Source organism: Sus scrofa, chromosome 1 (assembly GCF_000003025.6).
Source record: "Sus scrofa isolate TJ Tabasco breed Duroc chromosome 1, Sscrofa11.1, whole genome shotgun sequence".
Taxonomy (NCBI): Eukaryota; Metazoa; Chordata; class Mammalia; order Artiodactyla; family Suidae; genus Sus; species Sus scrofa.
Genome location: NC_010443.5, coordinates 272,388,766 through 272,410,247, shown reverse-complemented (window position 1 = coordinate 272,410,247; position 21,482 = coordinate 272,388,766). Strand labels below are relative to the sequence as shown.

The following is a 21,482-nucleotide window of genomic DNA, read 5'->3' as shown; positions in this document are numbered from 1 at the left end:
GGAACCGAGCCGCGGGTTGGTCTTGGCACTCTTGCTGCCCTCCTTGCCCTCGTGCAGAGCCTCACTGGGGTTTGGGGTTTTTCCAGGCGTTCCCGCAGCTGTGGGATGACAGGCCCAGGGCAGCTCTCGGGGTAGCTAGGCAGGGCCTGGGGCGCAGGCTGAGCGGGGGGGCGGCCCCCTGGTCGAGAGCGTGGCCTCGGCCCGTTCCTGACCTCAGCAGCTCGGTGCTGGCCCTTGCTAAGGCTCAGTCTCTCCCTGGGTCAAAGTGAGCTCGTGCTTTTCTCGGAAAGACATTGGAGGGTTGACTATCTTGAAGTCCCAGCACAGGTCCTAGAGGTTCTTGTTGCTGTCGTCGCTCCATCCGTTGGTAGCAGATGTGAAATTAAAGCCCAGAGTGACTGGCAGGGGATCCAGTGCCTTTTTTTTTTTTTTTTTCTTTTTTTTTTTTTTCGGCTGTTTCACACAAAGTGGAAAATGAGTGTCTGCCTGCTCTCCAGAAATGAGCAAGCAGTGAAGCTACAAGATGAGATGGTAGAGGCTCGAGCAGCTCTCGGCTTTACCTTCGACTGCCTCTGGCGTCAGGATGCACCCCTGAGCAGAGACCAGCTCCCCCCATGGCCCCCACACATTTTCGGGCACTCGTTGGACGGGAGCAGGGGCCCCCCTGAAGGCTGTTCCCCCAGAGCAGGAGCAGGGCACCTGTAGCTCCCTCTGCTCTTTCGGGGACAAGCCAGAGCTGCTTTTTAAACGTCCGCTCCTCCGTGGCCAGGCAGCCCCAGCTCTCTCTGGAAGGAACCTCTCCCTCGGCCCGAGCTCAAAGTCTGGCTGGGGCTTGCTGAGCGCCCGTGAGGCCCTGGGGAAGAGCTGGGGCCCAGAGTCAGACAGGCTTGGCTTCAAGCTCTTGCTGCACAGCTGCTCCTTCTGCGGCCTCGGGCAGCTTCGCTCCTCCCCAGCCTCGGTTTTCCGTCTGTAGAGTGAGCGCAGTGCGGACGCCCATCCTGGACAGTGGCCGTGAATTTCAGGCCAAATTTCCGGAATTTCAGGTTGGGTGAGTTCTCGGCCCTGAGTGGCTGCTGCCCCAGGGACAGGCATGAAGAGGAGGTTTTGGAATCTTTAAGGTTCGGGGATCTTTGTTGTTTTGTTTTGGGGTTTTTTTTTTTGTTATTATTTCTTTGTTTTTATGAGCTTGTATGTTCTCTTTATTTTTATTAGCGCGTAGTTGACTTACAGCGTGGTGTCAGCTTCTGCTGTACCGCATAGTGACCCAGTCATGCACGTACTGACATTCTTTTCCTCACGCCTCTTCCACCGCGGTCTGTCCCAAGAGACTGGGTAGAGTCCTGCGCTGTACAGTAGGACCTCCCCACGCTCCCCGCCCCTCGTTGTCGTTGTTTTTGATCTTTGTTTTCAAAAAGAAAAATTGCTGGAGTTCCCGTCATGGCGCAGTGGTTAACGAATCCGACTAGGAACCATGAGGTTGCAGGTTCGATCCCTGGCCTTGCTCAGTGGGTTAAGGATCTGGCGTTGCCGGGAGCTGTGGTGTAGGCCGGGGGCTACAGCTCCGATTCGACTCCAAGCCTGGGAACCTCCATATGCCTCGGGAGCGGCCCTAGAAATAGCAAAAAGACAAAAAAAAGAAAAATTGCTAAATAAGGCTGGGCTTTCACCGACACCAAAATAACTAGTTAACTTAGGAAACTCAGTGAATCATACCAGGTTCTGGATGTTAGGCCCGTAAACACCACTTGTCTGACCAACTTTAACTTTGACTCAGAGGACAAAGAAAACCTAGAGTAAATTGACTACAGTACCAGTTAGCGTGTAGACATGCCACCCCAGAGGCTGTATGATGTGCATGGCCTACATGAACAGTAAAGAGAATAAACTAAATGCTGGAGGCAACTATTAATTGTGCTTTGCGTAAAAAATACAGGATGTCTTGGGAGTTCCCTGGCGGTCGAGTTGTTAGGACTTGGTGCTTTCACCACTGCGGCCTGGGTTCAGTGCCTGGTCTGGGGTCTGAGATGCCACATCCAGCCGATGCACACGGTGGTCCCCCCCCCCCCAAAAAAAAAGATTGAAAAAAATACAGTATGTCTTAATTGCTGTCCTGATTGGATGTCCTTAACTGATTGGGCAGTTCTCTAGCCTACGGAGCGGTGCTAGGCAGATGCGTGTGGACCCAGCAGCTGGCCTTCATTCGAAGGGCCTTCTGCACGCAGCCTGGTGGAAGTCCACTGTACTTGTCCCTTCGGCACATGCATTTTTGGGCTTCTGTGAACAGAAAGCAAGTGAGTGAAGCATCTGTAAAATGTATATTTCATATTTAGGTATATAAAATATATATAGCTACGTCTGGGTGTGTGAGTGTTCACCCACCTACAAAGAGAATAAATTTGATCTTTCAACTTTACCGGGAAGCGCTCAGAAGATTCTAGGGACCGCGGGGGTAAAACTCAGCTTGGCGATAGAGTGATTAAAACAAAATCCTTCCATTTAGTTTAAAAATACCTTAGAAGTTGGTGATATCAAGACACACATTTCAAAAAGAAGAAGAAAAAAAAAATCCACCCTCCCCCACCACTGCTACCACCTAAAACTTTTTACAACAAAAATAATCCAGCCTCGCTATCTTAAACCCATCTCTTGCCTCTTGATAGGCATGGATTTTCACCTTCACCATATAAACACACACCTAAACATGGACTTCCTAAAAGGTTCTTTTGTCCTATGAACTATGCCTGCAAACTTAGCCTAATCAAAAACTCGCCAGCATCATGAGATATTAAAATAAGATCACTTGGAGTTCCCTGGTGGCTCAGCAGGTTAAGGATCTGGTGTTGTCACTGTTGTGGCTCAGGTTCCATCCCTGCCCAGGGACCTTCTACATACCGTGGGCACGGTCAAAAAATAAATAATAAAAATTAAGAAAAATGAAATTTGACCACCAGACCCCCGCCTAGTTCTTTTTTGGTTGTACTCTCCAGGATCAGTGGGGCCTCACAGACAGAGGGTGCTGAAAGCCTGCAGACCTTTGGCGGAGTCTAAACTGCCCCTGGTCCACTAGTCGCAAGTCCGCTTCATCAGGCGGGACCAAGCACGTCTTTGAGGGGGCAGAGCCGGTCCTGCGGGATGTGCCTGCGCGCTCTGGGGTTTGACCTGCTCTCATTAGGGGAGGCTTTACCTGTCTGGGGCTGAGCGGATGCCGCGTAACCCTGCCCCCTCTGTCTTCAGTGTAAATTTAGACCGTCCTCCCCAGAAGACAACTGAAAAACACCTCCTTCATTCTCAGGAGGAGCAATTTTAAAATGAAGTATTTCTGGAAGTGGCGGGCGGGGGGTGCGGGCGGTGAGACCCGCTCTCTCTCCCCTGAGCATATTATGTTTTCTGTCACTAACTTTTTCTCTTATTTTACCAAAACTGACCTCCTCATTTCAAACATGTGAACCTAGTTTTATCACCTTTTTTCCCTACATATTTCACTTGTATACACACTCACATTATATATGTGTGTGTATATGTAATTTTTCTTTTTTTTTTTTCTTTTTTTTTTTTTCCTCTCTTTTTGGTTGGGAAGAAAAGATGCCTCATTTTGAAACCTAAAGGGGGGAATAAGAAAAGCCCTTTGTAATATATTGCCATATTATCACTAAATCCCCTGACAGTTGTGACACAGAAGCAAGTCACCTGTCACTTAAGCTTGAGGTCTCTTTAATTTTCTCCTGGAATTCGCACCAGGCTGTCTTTAATTTGAGGCCTTTATTGGAATTCTGAAACCTCTCTGCCTCCCTGGCTCTCAGATCTATTCTGAGAGCTGTTACAGAATGTATACAATAACCAACAGAGGGATTCGAGAGGGCTGGAGCTCTGTTTATTTAACACTCTAGAGGGATTTTTGTGCTTATTCGGTCCTGGCTGCCCGGCTTTCAATATCGCTTTGACAACCATTCTGCCCTTCTCATTAATTTTAAACAGTTAAAACACAGGAAAAAGAGGAAAAAGTTTTCATTATTAAAGTGCTTTACTTTTTAATAACAGAGGATTCTGTCCGCCAGGGGAAAAGGGCATCCTTGCTAATTTCACATTCATATTAAAAAAAAGAAACGCAGGGAAGGTGACAGTCACGCTGCTGAGGTGGCTTAACGAAAGGAGGGCAGCAAAAAAAAAAAAAAAAAAGTTTGCATTTCACATCAGTTAAGAGGCTAAAAAAAAAAAAAATCCTTGTTAATGACAACAGCAAATGTCCACTTTCGTAACACAACTCCTGAGTGACTCTTCTCTTGACATTTGAGTGGGTAAGACCCTTAGGGGACCATGTACTCTGAAACCCGCCAGACTGTCGTCAGCCAAACAGGTAGCAGGAGTGATCTGACTCAACTAAAAACATTTTCAGGTTGTTAAGTCTCTATTAACACAGAGGCGAAAAGAGCTCCAAAGAAGGAGGCTTTCTTCTGTTGGCTTTGTTCTTCTTCCGGCAGCTTGAGAGCAAAAGAGGCTCGGTGTCTGGGCTTAGGCTGGGTCAGCCAGGCCCAGGCGCATACACGCTGCCCTCCACGGGAGTGAGAAGAAGCCTGAACCGGGTTTTGCCCGGTGACGTGTGGGATCCATTGGGGGCCAGGCACAGAGCTTAATTCGCGTGGTTCCCAGAATCAGCATCTTCCGGAGGCACGTTAGCCAAGCGGGTCCTTCTGGATCTCAGTTCCACCGTCCATCGAAAGAAAGCATTCGTGTTAAGACATGGGAAACAAAAGCCCCTTATTTTTCAGAGAAAGGAAATCTTTTCTCTGGAGTTGCGAAAGGATGAAAAGAGGTTTTTATTTGATGAACGTTTTCCACCCATGGGTCTCTGAGTACGCATAGGTGTTAACTTCCTCCAGAGAGACTGCTGGCTGCAGAGATCCCAGGCCGCCTCCCCTGAATGTGGCCTGCTGGACCGCCCGCTCCTCGTGGGTTCCTGGGAACTCAGCACAGAGGTCTAGGTTGCAGGAGTGGGTCTGGAACCCCGAGAACCTGTGCCTCCTAGGAGAGAGGACGCGTGCCCTGCAATTCGGGGCCAGACTGCATCGTGGGCAGGTCGCCATGTGTTGCTCTTAAACAGGAGGGGCCGGTGTCCCGTGGCCGGCGAGCATGAGGCAGGGGGGGAGCGTGAAGGCCTGAGTGGGGCCCACCAGACGCCTGTGAAAACTGCCTACGTTTAGAGGGGCTTTAAATGCCGGGATTGGACTGGGGGCCTTCCACAGTGCCTCCCACGGCCTCATTTTGAACGTGAGTGGTGAGAGGCCGGGAGGAAAGGCCAGCAAACAAGTAAATAAATAAGAGACACGATCTGCTCCCGCACAGAGCCGTGCTCCCCTCTGCTCGCCGCGAACGTCTCTCTTTTCCCTGGTAATATTGAAAGGATTACCCCTGTTGGCCCCTCGGTGGTTACTGTGTGATTTTACTGTTATTAAATCTATTATAAACCGCTTCATTCTGCCTGGCTCTGACGGTCTCTCCTTTAATCCTTCCGTCACCCTCCCAGAAATGCCGCGCCGCGGGCCCCCAGGAAATCCGCGAGCGAGCCACGGTCTTGCAGACGGTCTTTGAAGATTACGTGCACTCCAGCGAGAGGACGGTCTCCTGGGCTAAGAAAGGTCGGTGGATTTCCTGGGTGGCTGAGGACGGACGGCCCCGAGGGACACAGTCCCCGCCGCCACCCGCTCGCCCCAGACGGGTCGAGGGGCCCGCCGGGCGTCTCTGCTCGCCCACAGAAGCCTGCCGTTCCTCTAAGTCTGCAGGGTTTGGAAGCAGGCACGGCAGGCTTTCAAGTGATATTAAATGTTAATTTCACCCTTCCCCGCGCTTTGCGCACGTGAGGCTCTGTCTTGGCTTACATCAGGACGAGAGCTCTGACCCAGCAACTGGGGTCTCAGGGACCCGTTTTTCTCTTTTGAAAACTGGAGCGAAGAGATGTGACATGTCAGGAGAAATAGTTGCAGAGATGGAAATGAGAGATGACGGGAAGGGCTGGGACTAGCACACCCCCGCAGCTCCCGTTGGAAGGCGCAGGACGAACGAGGGGAAGAGGGCCCAGCCAGGCCACGGCCCGGGAGCCCGTTCCTGGCCAGTTTACAGGAGCCTTAGGTACCGATTCCACATTCAGCCCCTTTAGAGGATACAGCGGCTCCTGGGACCACCAGGCATTAGGTGTGGACTCAGCAGAGCACGGGGAAGGCGCCTAGAACGGCCGGTGTCCTTCATGGTGGAAGGCGTGTGTCTTGGCCCGTGACTGTCCCGTGAGTGCCAGTGGGACCGCGCCATGTCAGGGGAGCTGTGGTTCTTTTGATCGTTACGTGCTGTCTTGAGAGGAACGCCAGGCCGGCCACCCGTAGGTGAACCCCACAGCATCCTTTCTTTTTTGCTTTTTATGAATCGAAACGTCTTTTAGAAACAGTCCATTAACAAACATTTATTGAATTGGGCGCTGTCCCAGGTGTTTGGGACACACCAGGGATCAGAACAGACCGAAGTCGTCGCCTTGCTAACATTCCAGTGGGGCGAGCAGACAGTGTAACACACATGGTAAGTTATACATGAGATAGTCCAGGGGAAGCCGAGGGGGAGGAAGAGCACAGAGCAGGTGAGGGGCAGAGGGCAGAGAGCCCTGTCGTGAAGGTTGCCCAAGGAGGGGCCCGCCCCTTGGTCTGACCAGGGGGCCATCTAGGCGGGTGGTGGGGACAGAATGCCCGGGAACTGGGAACTCCCGGCCGTGTGGCTGGGAGCAGGGGAGGGGCAGGGCTTGGAGGCCGCCCGGGAACCGGGGTGCCCTGAGGGAAAGGGAGCCATCAGAGGGAGATGTGGTCAGACGGTCTGAAGCCGTCACCTGCTGCGAGAAGAGACGCTGGGGACAAGGGCCAAGGCCCGGAGACTGGTTGTGCGGCAGTTTTGGTCACCGGGAAATAGGCGACAGAAGAGCAGCTCCTTGCAGGTGCCGGCTGTGTACCGTGGCCATGTTCAGGGCGTCCTTGGTTGTCTCCATGACGCCAGGCAGCCCAGAACTTCACGAGGTGAAGTCCCTGTAATTGCCCCATGGCGGGTGACGAATGCTGGGCGTGTCCTCTTCCTGTTGCAGCCTGTCCCCAGAGGGAATGCAGCCGCTCCTAGGGGTTCCTGAGCACCCGCCTTTGGAGAAGTGCTGGAACATTCTCTCAAGAGGAACAGAACGTTTGTCGCTCGGCGTCACTGCCGAGCTTGGTCATTTGTTGCAAGTTAGGCAAACTCAGCTAGCTGCGCGATGCATGCCTCAGGGTTCACTGCGGCATTTCAGGGTTAATAACAGTTGCAACAAAGAGAAAGGAATCAAAGCCACAGCTTCGTGCTGGTGTTGGCGTGGGGGTGCCATGGGTATGCCATTGAGACCAGGACCATCTCAGCGTGTCTGGGTCATCAGCAGAAACGCTCCGGTGAATAACCCTTAGAGAGGGTGGCTCTGTTTTCTCTCAACGCCTTAAGGAGAGTTTTTACCCTCTTGCATTTGAATCTGCATATGCACATTCCCCACTAGGACTTGCCACCCTTTATTCCATTCCAGAACCCACCTCATGAGTAATTAACAAAAAAGCTGCTGGGTTTTGCCTTTATGGGCCAAGCATGCCTTTCCTTTTGCATCTTCAGACCCCGTCATTGCCAGCAGCCAGCGTTTCACTGTTGTCACTTTCTGGAGGCAGTTCCCCCCTTTCTCCGCTCACGTCCCCGATCTTGTAGCTAGAGAGTCAAGTGGTAAGAATTGTCGTGACCTCAGTTCGAACCCCAGGCTCCTCAACCAAAGTCTCAGGAAGTGGAGCCCTTCAGCTGCGCGTCACCACGTGCCCTGTGGTCCGACCGCCGCCTCCTGCGGGGCAGGGTCCTGCCGGCTCAGGAGGGACGTGCTCTTCCAAGTCCAAAAGACGCAAACTGCGAAGTCACCTCTCTCCCCGCAGTGTGGTCCCAGGGAGGCGGGCTCCTGGGTGAATGCTTTTGCCGCCTTTGCCATGTCCCTTGGGTGGTCATGGCTGTTGCTGCGCCCTCTGCGTACAGGCTGCACTGTGCTCAGCTGGGGGCGGGAGGGGGGTGGCGGGTGGCGGCACCTTGCAGGCTGGCTCCTTTCCACCTCCCTCATCCTGGGCATCATCCGTGAGAAGCTACCTTCCTGATCCGATGTCCAAGAATAAATTTGCTTTTATTGCTCAAAAGGACACAGTGTCCTTGGAAGGTGTTTTGAGGTAGATTCCCCTAATTCTGTCGTCCTTCCACCTCTGAAATGGGACTCGGTGACATGTTCTCGCTTGGAGTGGCTGGCACTTACTCCCCAATTTCCCCCTTGTCTCGGCCCCACAGCCCGTCTTCCTCCTCCTCCTGGCACGGCCCACAAGAGCCCCTCCTGCCCCTTGGAAGGTCTTGCAAACCACTGCCGCTGCGTCGCAGGCCCTGCTTCCCTGAACTGGCCAAAGCTGGGGGTCCACACAGGCCTGGGAGGACAGCCACCTGCCGCCTTCCCCAGTGAGACAGGCGCCCTGAGGACAAGAGGGTTCTCAAGTCAGACAGGCAGCACGACGGGCCGCCGACCAGGCTCGCCCATCATCTCCATGGAGCTGTCGGGGAGCCCCCACGGCCCCTGGGCCCGAGGCTCTCCAGCCCCGGCAGCGCAGGGCCACCCTGCTGAGCACAGGCCAGGTGTGAGTGGAGGTCTGGCCGGCATCGGGCAGACGAGGTCCCTCAGGCATGGCGTGGCTTCGTCTGCTTTTCAGTCTGGGGGGAGTGCCAGCTCGCGGGTGGGGAGCAGGAGCAGGAGGAGGAGAGGCCTGCATCTCCGGGGGCGCGGTGGTTGTATACCCTCATCTCCGAGGACCCGAACGTGTGTCGGAGCCCCCCAGACAGCCCGGGCCCCCTGAAGTGCTAAAGATTTTCCTTGAAAAACCCAGTCCCCGGTTATTCAAGGAGGAGTAAGCAGAGCTTTAGGAGAGGGTGCCGAGAGTTGCCCTGGTTATTATTCCTCATCGATTGGGAAAAGGAGTTCACTTTGCTCAGTAAACAGAGCTTTGATGGATTCCCAGGATCCTTCCAGGAGCTGATCTGCTAAAATGACACTTTTTATTACTGTTCATAAACGCCAATCTCCAGGTGCTGCTGGGATATTACGTTTAAGCTGTGGGCAAACTTGCCAGTCCAGTGGCTCAACAGGCGAGGGCGAGAGAGGCTAGTATTTAGTGCCTGCTTCCCTCAGATGGCGCAGGGCTGGGCTCCGGCTTGGCTGGCAGAGTGGGAGGTAGGGGGGGCGGGGACGGCCCGAAGTCCCCTCCTGCCCTGTCGGAGTGAGGAGGGCAGACGCTTGACTGGCACTGTTACTCTAGGACACTCGAGGAGAGCCAGGTCTAGAGAGGTGGGTCCTCCAGGGAGCCCCGAATGAGGGTGTGGCCAGGCAGCGGCCCCCTGCGAACCGGCTCTGGCTGCTCTCCGGCCAGTGCTGCCTCTAGAGCAGGGGGCCTCTTTCTTTAAAATCGGGCTGAAACTTTCACGGTGGCCTGGAAGAACCTCACGGAAAATCATCTCTGAACTGCTGCCAGTCTGCAGCGAATGAACGGTCTCATGGGCTATGTATTCTAGAAACCTAATCCTTTTCTCTCTCCTTTTAAAAATTCTGTGCTTGGAGTTCCTGTTGTGGCTCAGAATCCAGCTAGCATCCGTGAGGATTCGGCTTTGACCCCTGACCTCGATCAGTGGGTTAAGGATCCAACATTGCCATGAGCTGGGGTGTAGGCCACAGACACGGCTCGGATCCCAGGTTGCTGTGGCTCTGGCGTAGACCAGCAGCTGCAGCTCCGATTGGACCCCTAGCCTGGGAACCTTTATATGCCACAGGTGTGGCCCAAAAACTTAAACAAAAAAAAAAAATCTGTTCTCATTTTCTTTTTTTACTCATTCTTTGGGTGAGAAACACCGTATCAGTCAATCGGTGCTTTAGAATGAATTTGGTTTGAAAACCCCACGAGCAATCGCTGGTGTCACTGATTTCTCTGGATGGGGCGCTGGGGGTGGGGCTCCTGGCGGAGGCAGCGTTTATAGTAATGATAACAGACAGAAATAACAAACACAAGGACAGTCATGAGAAAGGCTTGGATCTTGTAACATCGGCACGTATCACCTCTTCAAAAAACATTAAAATTAGGAAAACGTTTTCCCAACATCAACTTCTAATGGTTTCATTTTTCACGAGAAAACGACATGCATCGATCCTGCCTTCGTTTCTTCACTCGTTCTCTCATTGTTCATTTGTAGAGCAAACATTGGTCAAAGGCCTGATGTGTGCCAGGTCCCATACCAGGCCCCAAGACGGTAGCGAGGGAGAAAGCAGGGCCCCCTGCCTTCTGGCTGTAACCACAAGCTGCACAGTAGAATTATTTCGGTTTTTCCAAGTGCAGTGGGGACATGGGGCTCGTGAATTGTGGCTGATAGGTACATTGATGGATTGATGGGTTTTTAGGAAAAAGTTGATGAGTGCAGATTCAGGCCATTTGTGCGTGTGGTTCTGTCCTGGTTGTGTGGCCTTCGTTGTCCCGGCAGGACAGCTGTCGGGCCGAGCAGCCGAGACCCCGTGTCGACCACCCCACCCCCGCCCCTGTCTTTCAGCCCTGCAGTCCTTCGTCCGCGCCTACGCCACCTACCCCCGCGAGCTGAAGCATATCTTCCACGTGCGATCGCTCCACCTCGGGCACGTGGCTAAGAGCTTTGGACTAAGAGACGCCCCTAAAAACCTCAGCGCCTCGGCTCTAAAGAAGAAGAAGGCACACCTGAGAAGGTAAGAGGAGCGGACGTGGGGCCAGGGGTCAGGTGGGCGCGTGAGCTCTGCTGAGATTGGCAGCAGTGAGACGGTGCGGTGGGCTACTCTGTGCTGGGGAAGCTCCTCAAACTCTGTTTTCTGGTAAATTATCTCCCGTCCCTGCCCTTGTCTCAGTATGGTAAGTGCTTGGAACAACAGGAAAAAGACCTAATCGGAATGCCCTCAGGGCACCTGCAGAAGTTCAGTGGCGTCTCCTGTTGGGCCCCGAGTCATGGGGGTTCTTGGAGCAGCGAGATAGATGTGCCCAGCTGTTTCCACTGCCCACTGGTAGAGTAAGTCAGAGGCTGGCCACGGTCGGACCTTCAGATGGGCTGTGGTCCGTCCTGCAAAGCCTCGGGCATTTGGAAAGGTCTGTGGGGTGTCCATGGAGCTGCTGGGGCAGCTGGCTGCCCTCCCAGAGGCTGGTCCTCGGGGGTGGGGGGCCGGCGCCCTGAGGGGCTGGGGGCTGGCTTGGCGCTGCGGGTGCTGAGCGCTCGCGGAGGCCGGCACCGTGGGCTTTCCTCCCTGCCCCCCCCCCAAACGAGGGCATGCGAGGAAGTGCCCAGGGTCCTGGCATGGGCAGCCACACGGAGCAGGGCTGCCAGTTCCAGGAGGTCCCACGGTGATTTCCCTCAACGAGATCAAGTTGGCAGGGGTCTTCTTTCTCTCCAAGGTCAAGGTGTTGTTTTCATGCCAGACCCAGCCGCTTGCTGGGATTAGAGTATTGGAAACCAGGAGCTGCTTTAACGGCGGCTGAGGACGGATTGCCGTTATTGTGTCCACGATGTGGAGGCGGGAGGGCCCGGAGCACCCTCGAAGGAGCTGGGCAGTTGTCTCATTGCTTAGCCTTCTTTTTGCGTATTAATTACAGGTGCTGATCTCTGCGGGCCCTGCCGCTGAGCACCTGTAGGCAGTGCCACGCTGGGTCTGCCAGGCTCGGTCCCCGAGAAGGGCTGATTACATCATCGGCCTTGTGGGGGCCCAGTCTCTCGGGTGTGAGGTGGCAGGGAGAAGGCCCGCCAGGTGGCCTGAGGTGCCCGTTGGTCTTGGCGTCAGGGAACTTGCCTTCGGTTCCAGGGCCAGTCTGCTAGGAGCCTGGGGGCCTCGGACCATGTCGTTGCTTAATTTCTCAGAGCCTCCCCTCCCTCAGCTGCAAAAGGGAGAAGGAAGTCTGTGTTTTTAGCTGCTTCTCAAGCGTCAGAATTAGGTGGTCATGTGGCAGCGCTTTCCCAGCCGCAGAGGGCTGTCCGGGTGACACCCCTTAGGACCAGAGCTAGGGACCAGCTGGGGATGATCCAGAGCAGCCAGCCGGCTCTGCCAGGGCCCTCACTTGGCTCTTTATAATGGCTAAGGTGTTGCCTCATGCCCATTTTGGAATATTTAAGATGCTTAGTTTTTTTTTTCTTAATATTAATTCCCCTTGTTCCAGGCAGGGCTTCAGTAATTCTGAGACAGGCATCTCTGCACACGCTGCTCTCCGATGCCTGGAGGAGCCTGAGACACCTCCGGCTCTGGTTGCCTGCAGGCAGGTAGGAGGTGCAGAGCTTTGCCTGCCACCACCACTACCGGTCCTGGGCAGGGCTGTGGCCAGGGACCCCCCTCCTAGAGGGAGAAGCCTCGGCCCCGCCCCGGACGTGGGTTCCGGCCTGTGGGTTTGGGGGAGCACAGTAACGGGTTTCGAGGGTACGCCAAAACCTCCTGGTCAGCCCGAAACCTGGCCATCCTGTCACCGTCTCTAAAACGCTGACTCTTGAAGGAGCACGGAATCGAACCGCCGGGTGATTCCTGGTGAGAAACACCTATCTCGTTTATCCTCTTCCCGCCGAGAAAGGTGACCCTGGGGTTTCATTCTCAGCAGACCGTCTCCCTCTCGGACTGGGGGTTTCATCAGCAGGTGTCAATCCAGGGCAGCTCTTGAGACGGGGTGTCCCGGCCCTCACCCGGTCGGGAAAGCAGCGGGGAGGCGCTGGGAGGGCCTCGGAGCCAGCGTCGTCCTTACCTTGAGGAGCCGCCAGGGAGAGAGCGAGCCGCGCCTCCCGTTTCAGCTGACCCTCGCTGGCAGATGGGCACCAGGACGACTGTAGCCCTGTGAGCGGGGGATTTAACAGGGCTTTATTTAGGGAAGAATGGGCTGATTAGCCGATAAAGAGCATGTAAGATGGCATGGGGCAGCCTTTGATGTCTGGCTGGCGCGGCAGGGAGCCGGGCAGTGAGTGACAGCAGTGTGTCACCGGATTACTCCGCCCGCGACAAGGCCGCTCTCTGTTCTTGCCTTGTCACCGCTCTGTTGCAGCTCCTTTTCCCGTAGTTATGCCCTTCCTTTGAAGGCATTTCTCCCTGCATCCTCCCGCCCCACCCCTGCCTGGCTCGTGCAGGCGGGCACTCGGATACGGTGGGCACCTTTTCTTCCGGGGGCAGGGGGGAGCTTGTCAGTCCTGGAGGAAGCGCGACTTGGCAGCCAACAGGCACATGGACCGTATCGCTGCGGACGGGGCGTGGGCAGAGAGGCTCGACAGATTTTCCGCACCTCAGTTGGGGCTCGAGCCGATGCCAGTTGCTGCTTTTTGACGCCTGGAAAGAAAAGTCCATTAAACCCCGCACAAGTGTGGGGAGCTCTGCTGTGCCCCAGCGATTGTTCTGAGCTGAGGCGTCGCCTCTGAAACCCATCTGTCAAGAAAGAGAATGGGTTTCCTTAGGCTCTGTATGGTGGATAAAATAATAGCACTAAATTCTCCAGGTTCGTCTGCATATTCCATTTTACGGTGTTTCCTGCCTGGGATGATTGTGCTCGTGCAAACCTCTGCTCTCGGCAGACCCGATTCAGCCGCCTGTCAGAGTCCCGTCTGGCCCCCCGTCCCCCCGGCTTGGAGTCCCCCCGGGCGTTAGCGTCTGGGGCCAGGACAGGTCAGGGGCTCGGAGACGCGGGCATTGCCATGCAGTGGCAAAGGGCGTCTTTCACCTCTCTGTGCCTTTATTCCTCTCCTGGACCACTTTTCACACAAAGAAAAGAGTTACTGTCCCCGAAGGAGGTCTTAGTCAGCAGGTCTCCGTCTCCGTTTTGGGTCCTCGGTCCTGAAAGGGAGCAGGAGACGTCTTCCGTCTGCGCACAGAAGCACAGCCACAGTCACAGGAAGGCTTCTGACCCGGGCCCAGAGACCTGGCAGACGGCCCCCACCCCAGACACCCACACATCCCTGTACACGGGGCGTCGCGGCTGTTGGTAAAACACTGAGTGGCCCCTTAGCAGCATCCGCCACGAACACACAGCATTTTCCTCCCTTGAAATGCGGTTCTTATTCGGAAGCTGTGTGGATTCAGCAGTTCCTGAGAGGCAAGGGTAGCATACCTGCCAGAATCTCCACCTTCCCGGGAGGCGCTGAGACCCAGTGCTCTCTGCTCCGGAAGCGTCTGTCCGTCTGTCCTCACACACCTGCCTGGATCCTGGCCGGGCCAGTGGGCCCTCACAGTGTGGGTGCCACGATTCCAGCCTCAGTGTGACACCCTCTGGACGATGGCAACCAGAGGACCTTCAGGTCAGGGTGTCCTCACGACAGCGTGGAAGAGCGAGTCTGTGTTGTAAGCCCCCCCACCCCAAACCCCGTGATGCAACTGTAAAAAGCGCTGCTTTCCCCCAGTTTAGTCTGGAGCTGCCGAAGGCTGGTCCTGCCCTGCCCTGCCTCCACCCCGTCTTTCTCGTGCCCTTGGTACGCGGAGGCATCTCCGCGGCAGTTTTCTCAAACCAGCCCAGCCACGTGTTACCTGGTAGTTCTGATTTTGTCAAACAGGTAAACAGTCTAACATCAGGGATCCCTCACACCTTCGTACCTGCGGGACCCGGGTGTGCTCGGTCAGGACTCCGCAGGCTGGGATCGGGACTGGGCGGGCCGTGGGCTGGTCCCCTGGGGCCTGGCCCCACGTCCCTGCCACCACAGCCAGCACCACGGAGCCTGTCCTTCAGCTCTGGTCCTTTGTGCGTTCCCTAGAAGGGGGCGTCCCTAGGGAGGTCATTCTAGCCAGAGCGCCCTCGTCTGTGAAAAGCTTTCTCTCTCAAGTCCAAGTTAGAGGTGCTATAGACCTTCGCGTCGGGGCGTTTTTCGTCTTCGAAGGCCTTTGCTCTGTCCCGCTGAGATTGTCGCTCTGCTTTGTCCCGTCATCGTTACATGGCTTCTGAGAGTTGCCATGTCGGGTACACTCGGGTTGGAGAAGTGCCGTCCCCATCAGCCGTCCCCTGCCTCCACCTCTCTTTTAAGCGCTGGCCGTGGGCCTCGTGGGCCGTGACTGAGCGTCTGGGTTTTACACAGGTGTCTGGAGTCGGTTGCTTGTCCATGGACAGGGGCCTCGGCCCCTCTGGGGGTCAGCCCCCCGCCCCCGGGGAGGGCACGAGCCCCACCATGTTTCCTAGGACACCAGGGGATGGGCACGTGGCGTCGACACGGTGTCTGGACGAGAGCTCGGGGTGCTTGCTGATACGGTGACCGGGACAGTGGCGCTGGTCCCCACCCCCACGCCTTCATCATACTTAGCAGTGCCCCTGGAACAGAAACTCAACCTTTTAGCACCTTGAACTTGTCCTGTCAGGACCACCTTGGAAACACGCCGCTGGTCCCTCCAAGACGAGCGGTAAGACGCTGCAGCTGCCTCTCCCCGCAAAGCAATATTCTCATCATTAGGAGCAGCTCGCCTGCCAGTTTTTATGTGGCATTTACAGCCTTCCTAATATCACTTAATTAGCTGAAGGCAAACCTGGAATCTTGCCCACTGAAATTCTCTCGATTTCGTGGAGCCACTCATCGTTCTGTAAAGAGACAGATTGGCCAAACGTGAGCTCAGAGGCTGGACAGAGCCCCCCTGGAGTCACGGGGGTTTCTCTTTGCACCCCATCTTGGAGCAGCTTCCTGATCCCCTGGCCTCCTCTCCCCGGCCCCCTCCTTTAGCTTCCCGACCCGTCCTCATGAAGCCCTCCACCGCATTTCCAGAATAGTCTGCTCCTGAGTCCCCTGTGACCACGCGGCGGCCCGCCGACCAGAGCCCCCACAGCCCCACCTGCCGTGCCCTTCTGCTTCCAGCCTTGCAGTGGCATCTCGTTACTCATCCGGCACCCTCGCTTCCTTGGGCCTGGGCCGGCGTGCTGTGGGCCTGGGCCTCTCCCTGCTCCTCCTCATGTTTGGGCCTCTGTTGCTTCTGCACGAAGTCTCCTCTGACCTGCCTGCTGTAGTGTCAGGCCAGGTGTGTGTCCTGTGAGCCGGGGAGCAGGATCTGCTCGTGGAGGCAGCCGAGAAAGTTAATAAAAATGCCAGTGCCCAGGCCTTAACTCAGGGGACCTGGAGAGTGAGGCGGAGGTGATCAGGAACCCGAACCCAACCTCGGACGTGAGACCAGCCCAGGCCCTCGGAGCCTGAGAGGGTGTGGTCCTCGGGGCAGGTGACCGGCGGCCTGCACACAGGAGGACCACGTGTGCCTATGGCTTCCAGGCGAGTTAGGATTGAGAGAGAGGAACTCAACATGGAGCCTCAGAGAGCTGCGCAGACTGCAGATGAGAGCGAGTTCTCCTGCCCTGTCTGTCAAGGGCGTGGAGATGGGTGACCTCGAAGCCCTGAATTGCCTCTTTGGGACACATGTGTGAGACGTGTCCAGATCGGGACGAGGGGCAGGAAGAGAGCCGTGGATGGTGGCTGGGTCTCTTCGGGGTGGAGGTCAGGCGGCGCAGAGCAGTCCCTCGGGGCCTGTGCGTCGAATGAGGTCCTTGCTGATCGTTGGCCCTGCCGCGCCTTGCCCTGCTCCCACCGCACCGTTGTGTGCCTCGGGCACGGGCACCACGGAGGGCTTGCCCTCCCGCTCCCAGCGCCCCCGCTGTGACTCCAGATCGCTCCCTGCCCTCTGCTTGGTGACAGGGCTCCGCTGCTCAGCAGCTGTGCACACACAGCTATTTACATCTGGCCCTTGCTTCTACCACGGTTTTTTCCACCCAACACTGCAATTTCCAGCTCTCTGCCTCCTCGTGGACGCACACCTTCATCCCCACCCAGCTAATGAGGTGATTAGAGGGATTTCGCAGTGACCCTGCCCTTTCTCCACACCTGGGTCACCTGCAGACGGCGGGAAGCACAGGGCGCTTTTGCAGGCAGGCAGGCAGTGCTGACAACAAAGAACAGGAAGCCGGCCAGCCTCTCCCGGGAGGACACCCGGACGGCGCACTGGCTGTTGGAGCCTTCCAAACGCCGGAATTGGAAGATGCGGCCAGGCTGGCAAGGTGGCAGGTGCCAGATGAGGCTGCGTGCCACAGGAGAAGACCCAGCCCCGGGGTCCCTGTCCCTGCTCCAGCCTCTCGCCTTGCTGAGCCCAGTTTGGTGTCCTCTCCCAGCGTCTCCTGCCGTGGGGCCGGCCCCCCTCCTCCTCTAACCTGTGCCCGCGTTTCCTGGGCCCCTGGGGAGGGGTTGGTGAGTGTGCGTGCGCGCGTGCACATCCCCAGCCCCAGCTCGTGCTCCACTTTTGTGACACGACAGCCTCTCCATACAGCTGACTTCAGGTTATCTCCGTTCTGGTCCTGATGTCGTGGCCTCACTCTGCAACACAGAGCAATGTCTTAACTACTTAATAGTCTGAAAGAGGGACGCAGTTTGAGAACCGGCAGCCGGAGTGATGGCGTGAGACTTGGCCTGTCCGTTTGTTGTTTTGGTTTTTCCTTTGTGGCTGCACCCGCATGCACACACTCCTGGGCCAGGGATCAGACCCGAGCCGTGGCAGTGACAGTGGCCGTGGGGAAACCCCCCTGTTTACGCCCTTTGGTGGCAGCAGCGAATCTCTCGAGGGCATACGTGTGCCCTTGGCGGTGCCGCGCCCACGCGCTTCGTCTCATCGAGACCTCACCTGTTCCTGTGGCCCCCACTGGGTCTGAGGTGACTGGGGACAAATCAGACCTGCCCAGTCACAACGTGGTGCCGAGTCTGAGGGCCTGGAGCCCTGTTCCCGGTCAGGCGCGTGTCTGCCTCCTTTGGAAGCTTCTGGTTTCTCGAATCAGGGTTGTATTGGGCTAAGTACCAAGTAGAGGAATTCTCTCAAGAGCGTTTTTTTCTGTGAACAGATAATTCTTTGCGTAACTGAGGAATTAGACCTAAAGCAGGAGAGATTTGGATGCATGTGTGGGAGATTTTGATTTGAAGCCGTCGGAATAGCAAAGCCTGGCGTGGGCTGAGGATGCTTTCTGCTTGTGGAGCAGTCTTCTCGAAAGATCTTTGAGAGACAATGGGGCAAGATCGTCTCTGGATTTTTCTCTCATTTCTTTCCAAGTCTAGAGGCACAGGGTGCAGTGGAAGAAGCCTGGGCTTGGAGTCGGGCCGTCCCAGCGGGGCCCAACCCCGGCACTCAGTGGCAGGGGAGAGGGGCCGCCCGGGTGTGGTAAGAGGGGGTGTCCAGGAAATGCCCTCTCCTCTGACACTGCCCACTTCTCTGCGTCCGTAAATTAAAACCTGCAGGCTGTGTGGACTCTTCTGAGTGCTCCCGCCTGCCTGACCCTTGTGCCGAACCATCTGTAAATGCCCTGCTCCCAGCAGTGGGCGCTCACCGCCTCCAGAGTGGACCCTGTTTGCTGTCAGAGCTCCTAAAGGAGCCAAGTTGACCACGCCCATTTTCTACCTTGGTCTCCAAGACTCAAATGCTGGATGTGTGTGATTTACCAGCATAACAACGCGGGGTGCTGTTCCTGATCAAAGCGGGCCCGGGTCCCCATGACAACGGGTATCTGAGACTGCCCTCATCTCACTGCCTTTCCCCGGTCCGTGCTCTTAGTGATGGTCAGTGTTGGGAGTTCCCGACGTGGCCCAGCAGTTAGGAATCCGACTAGGATCCACGAGAACACGGGTTCGACCCCTGGCCCCGCACAGTGGGGTGGGGAATCCAGCATTGCCGTGGGCTGTGGTGTAGGTCGCAGACACGGCTCAGATCCCACGTTGGCTGTGGCTGTGGTGTAGGCTGGCAGCTGTAGCTCCGATTGGCCCCCTAGCCCGGGAACCTCCATATGCCGCGAGTGTGGCCCTAAAAAGCAAAAAAAAAAAAAGTCAGCGTTTAAGGAGGGCCTTCACAGTCGGCGCTCTGCTGTTGCGCTTTGACTCAAAATCTGGTTTGTACAACCACCCAAACGTCCAGTGGAGACCGGCCAGCACAGGAGGGCGGTCCCATCTGTCAGCACCACTAATGTGACAGCAGGGATCACACATGGTGCTCGGCACGGGCCGGGCCCTTGTCAGAGCCGCGGGTTTCTTCCTCTGCCCCTCCCTGCATCGGGAGCTGTCCCTCTTCGCGAGGTGGGGCTGGGATTCGCACCCAGGTCTCCTGACTCCAGGAGCGTGGTCTACCCAGCGACCGCTCCCACCCTCAGCATCAGGTGCATGGTCTACAGAGCAGCTGCTCCCGCCCTCAGCGTCAGGTCAGCCTGTGGCTCAGGGGGAGACTCAGCACCTGCATCGCTGCCTCTTTGCACATATGCAGATCCAAAGCACCCACCTTCTCTGACCCGAGAGCAAGGCCCTGCACGGGCCCCAGTTCAGTGTCACCTTTGGCTGAGGCCCGTCCTTTTGGCCTGTTGGGGTGTTGTGGGTATTCTGGCGTCCGGCGTGTTAGCCGTCCCTGCAGGCTCTTGTCACCTGTGGTTGTGATGAATGTGCCTCGTGATGCTGTCCAGGTCGTGGGTCGCAGGGTCAGGCAGGACAGGCTCCGAGGGCGGTGCCGTAATCCTGTCCCCAGGTGTCCATCTCAGTCGGTGTTTGTAGGATGTAGTCGCACCAGCTCTAAAAACACTTAATCGTTCCCATGTCCGTGATGTGTTTCTCCACCTTGGCGTCTTCACAGAGTAAGATTTGATAAAGCACCACAACCCGCTCTGGCTCCTCTTACCCGCGGGCTTGCCCCGTCCCCACTGAGGCCCTTTCTGACCTGTGCGGAAACCAAGCTTCGCAGGAAGCTCTGGACCCTGCAGGGTCGTCAGCTAGGTGAGGCCATCCGAGACCGGTCCTGCACTCGTCCCCAGCGCTGCCGCCGCCAGTGCTGTCCACGCCGAGTCCCCTCGGGACGTGCCTCGAGGTTTCCGGCATGTGGACGAGATAATCCCAAAGCTCCACCGCCTCTGGGGTCCTGACTCAGCAGCTCACGGTCAGACGTGGGCCGGCTCTGGACGTTGCCCCGTCCCCCCGTCCACTTTCCTGGCAGCACATTGGTCCTGGCATCTACTTCCTGATGGCCTGCGACCTGCCCAGCCTGGCAGGGGGCTCTTCGCTGGGTCTGGTCTTAACTATGAGGCAGAGGCCCCCTTTTCTCTGACTCCGCGTCCTCAGAGCCGCTCGGAGGAATTTCACTGTAATCGTATCACCTGCCACAGCGGGGCTCTTCTGTGGCCCCTTCTGGGGCCCTGGTAGTTTCATGAAAGCCGGAGTCGGTTGCATCCGAAGAAATCACAGAGCAGACATCCCGGCAGTGGTCGGCCCCCTAGCATCCAGCTGCCCAAAGAGAATCCAGAGGGTAAGAGCTCCTGCCGCTCTTCCGGTCCTTGCAGGACCGGGAAGCACTGATGGTGCGCTCCCTTCAGTAGGCCGTTTTCATCCCCCGCCGGCGGCTTCTCCACCTAAACTCCTTTGTGGCACCAGAGGGGCTGCTTGTCAAATCCCCCTGGACTTGTTGGTTTCTCTTGCTGTCATCTGAGAGCCACCGAAACCCTCAGGCGCTGCACCTGTTCTTCATTCGCGAGGCCGCGGCCAGAGGGCGGGAACTTGGGGTCGACACTGACGCCTGCAGTGGTCGCTTTTATTTTTTTTATTTTTTTTAATTTTTTTTTGCTTTTTCACAGCCACACCCGCAGCATATGGAGGTTCCCAGGCTAGGGGTCGAATTGGAGCTGCAGCCGCTGGCCTACGCCAGAGCCACAGCAACGCGGGATCTGAGCCGCGTCTGCGACCTACACCACAGCTCATGGCAACATCAGATCCTTAACCCACTGAGCGAGGCCAGGGACCGAACCCGCAACCTCATGGTTCCTAGTCGGATTCGTTGACCACTGCGCCACCACGGGAACTCCTTGAGTGATTTTTTAAACGCTGGGATGAGGAAGACTTTTCGAAGCATGACCTGAAGCCATGAAACATAACAGAAGATGTTGGCAACACATAAAAGCATGCATTTTATCTTGTGATAAGATTTAAAAGTCTGTCCTGGAGAAGAATGGCATTAACAGAAGCCCGAGGTAGAAGGGCTTTTATCTAGGCCGAGGTGGTCGTCTGTGAATTTCCCGGGAAGTTGGGAGAAGGTCCGGAGCTCGCCCTCCCCCAGTGGTCGCCCTCGCAGGCACATCGATTTTCTAATTAGGCTGTGGTTTCACCTTATTGGCAGGGAAAGTGGCATCTGCCTGTCCTGCTGGGTAATCCAGCCTGGTAACCGAGGGGGGGTCATTCAGCCTTCACTGCAAGGGAGTTCCCTGTGGTTAGATAAACTGATCTGTTGCCTGGTAACTACAGGATTGCTCCTGGATGCTCAGGGCGCCCGTGTGAGAGGGGTTTGGGTATTTGGAGGGCACGGAGGGCGAGAAAGCTGGCACGTTTCTGGGAGAACCGCAGCTTGGCAGGAGAGGGAGTCGGGCCCACATGCGCCCGTCACGGGCTTGGGT

The 21,482-nt window shown here is 56.3% G+C and overlaps 1 protein-coding gene across 1 annotated transcript in view; it reads left to right on the top strand.

The window, feature by feature from the left end:
- Positions 1-21,482, top strand: part of DDX31 (DEAD-box helicase 31) — a 70,811-nt gene that overhangs the window by 44,148 nt on the left and 5,181 nt on the right. Inside the window, exons 18-19 of the mRNA XM_003122262.5 lie at positions 5,522-5,633; positions 10,645-10,813. Coding sequence (XP_003122310.3) covers positions 5,522-5,633; positions 10,645-10,813 — 281 coding nt within the window. The remainder of the gene's footprint in view (positions 1-5,521; positions 5,634-10,644; positions 10,814-21,482) is intronic.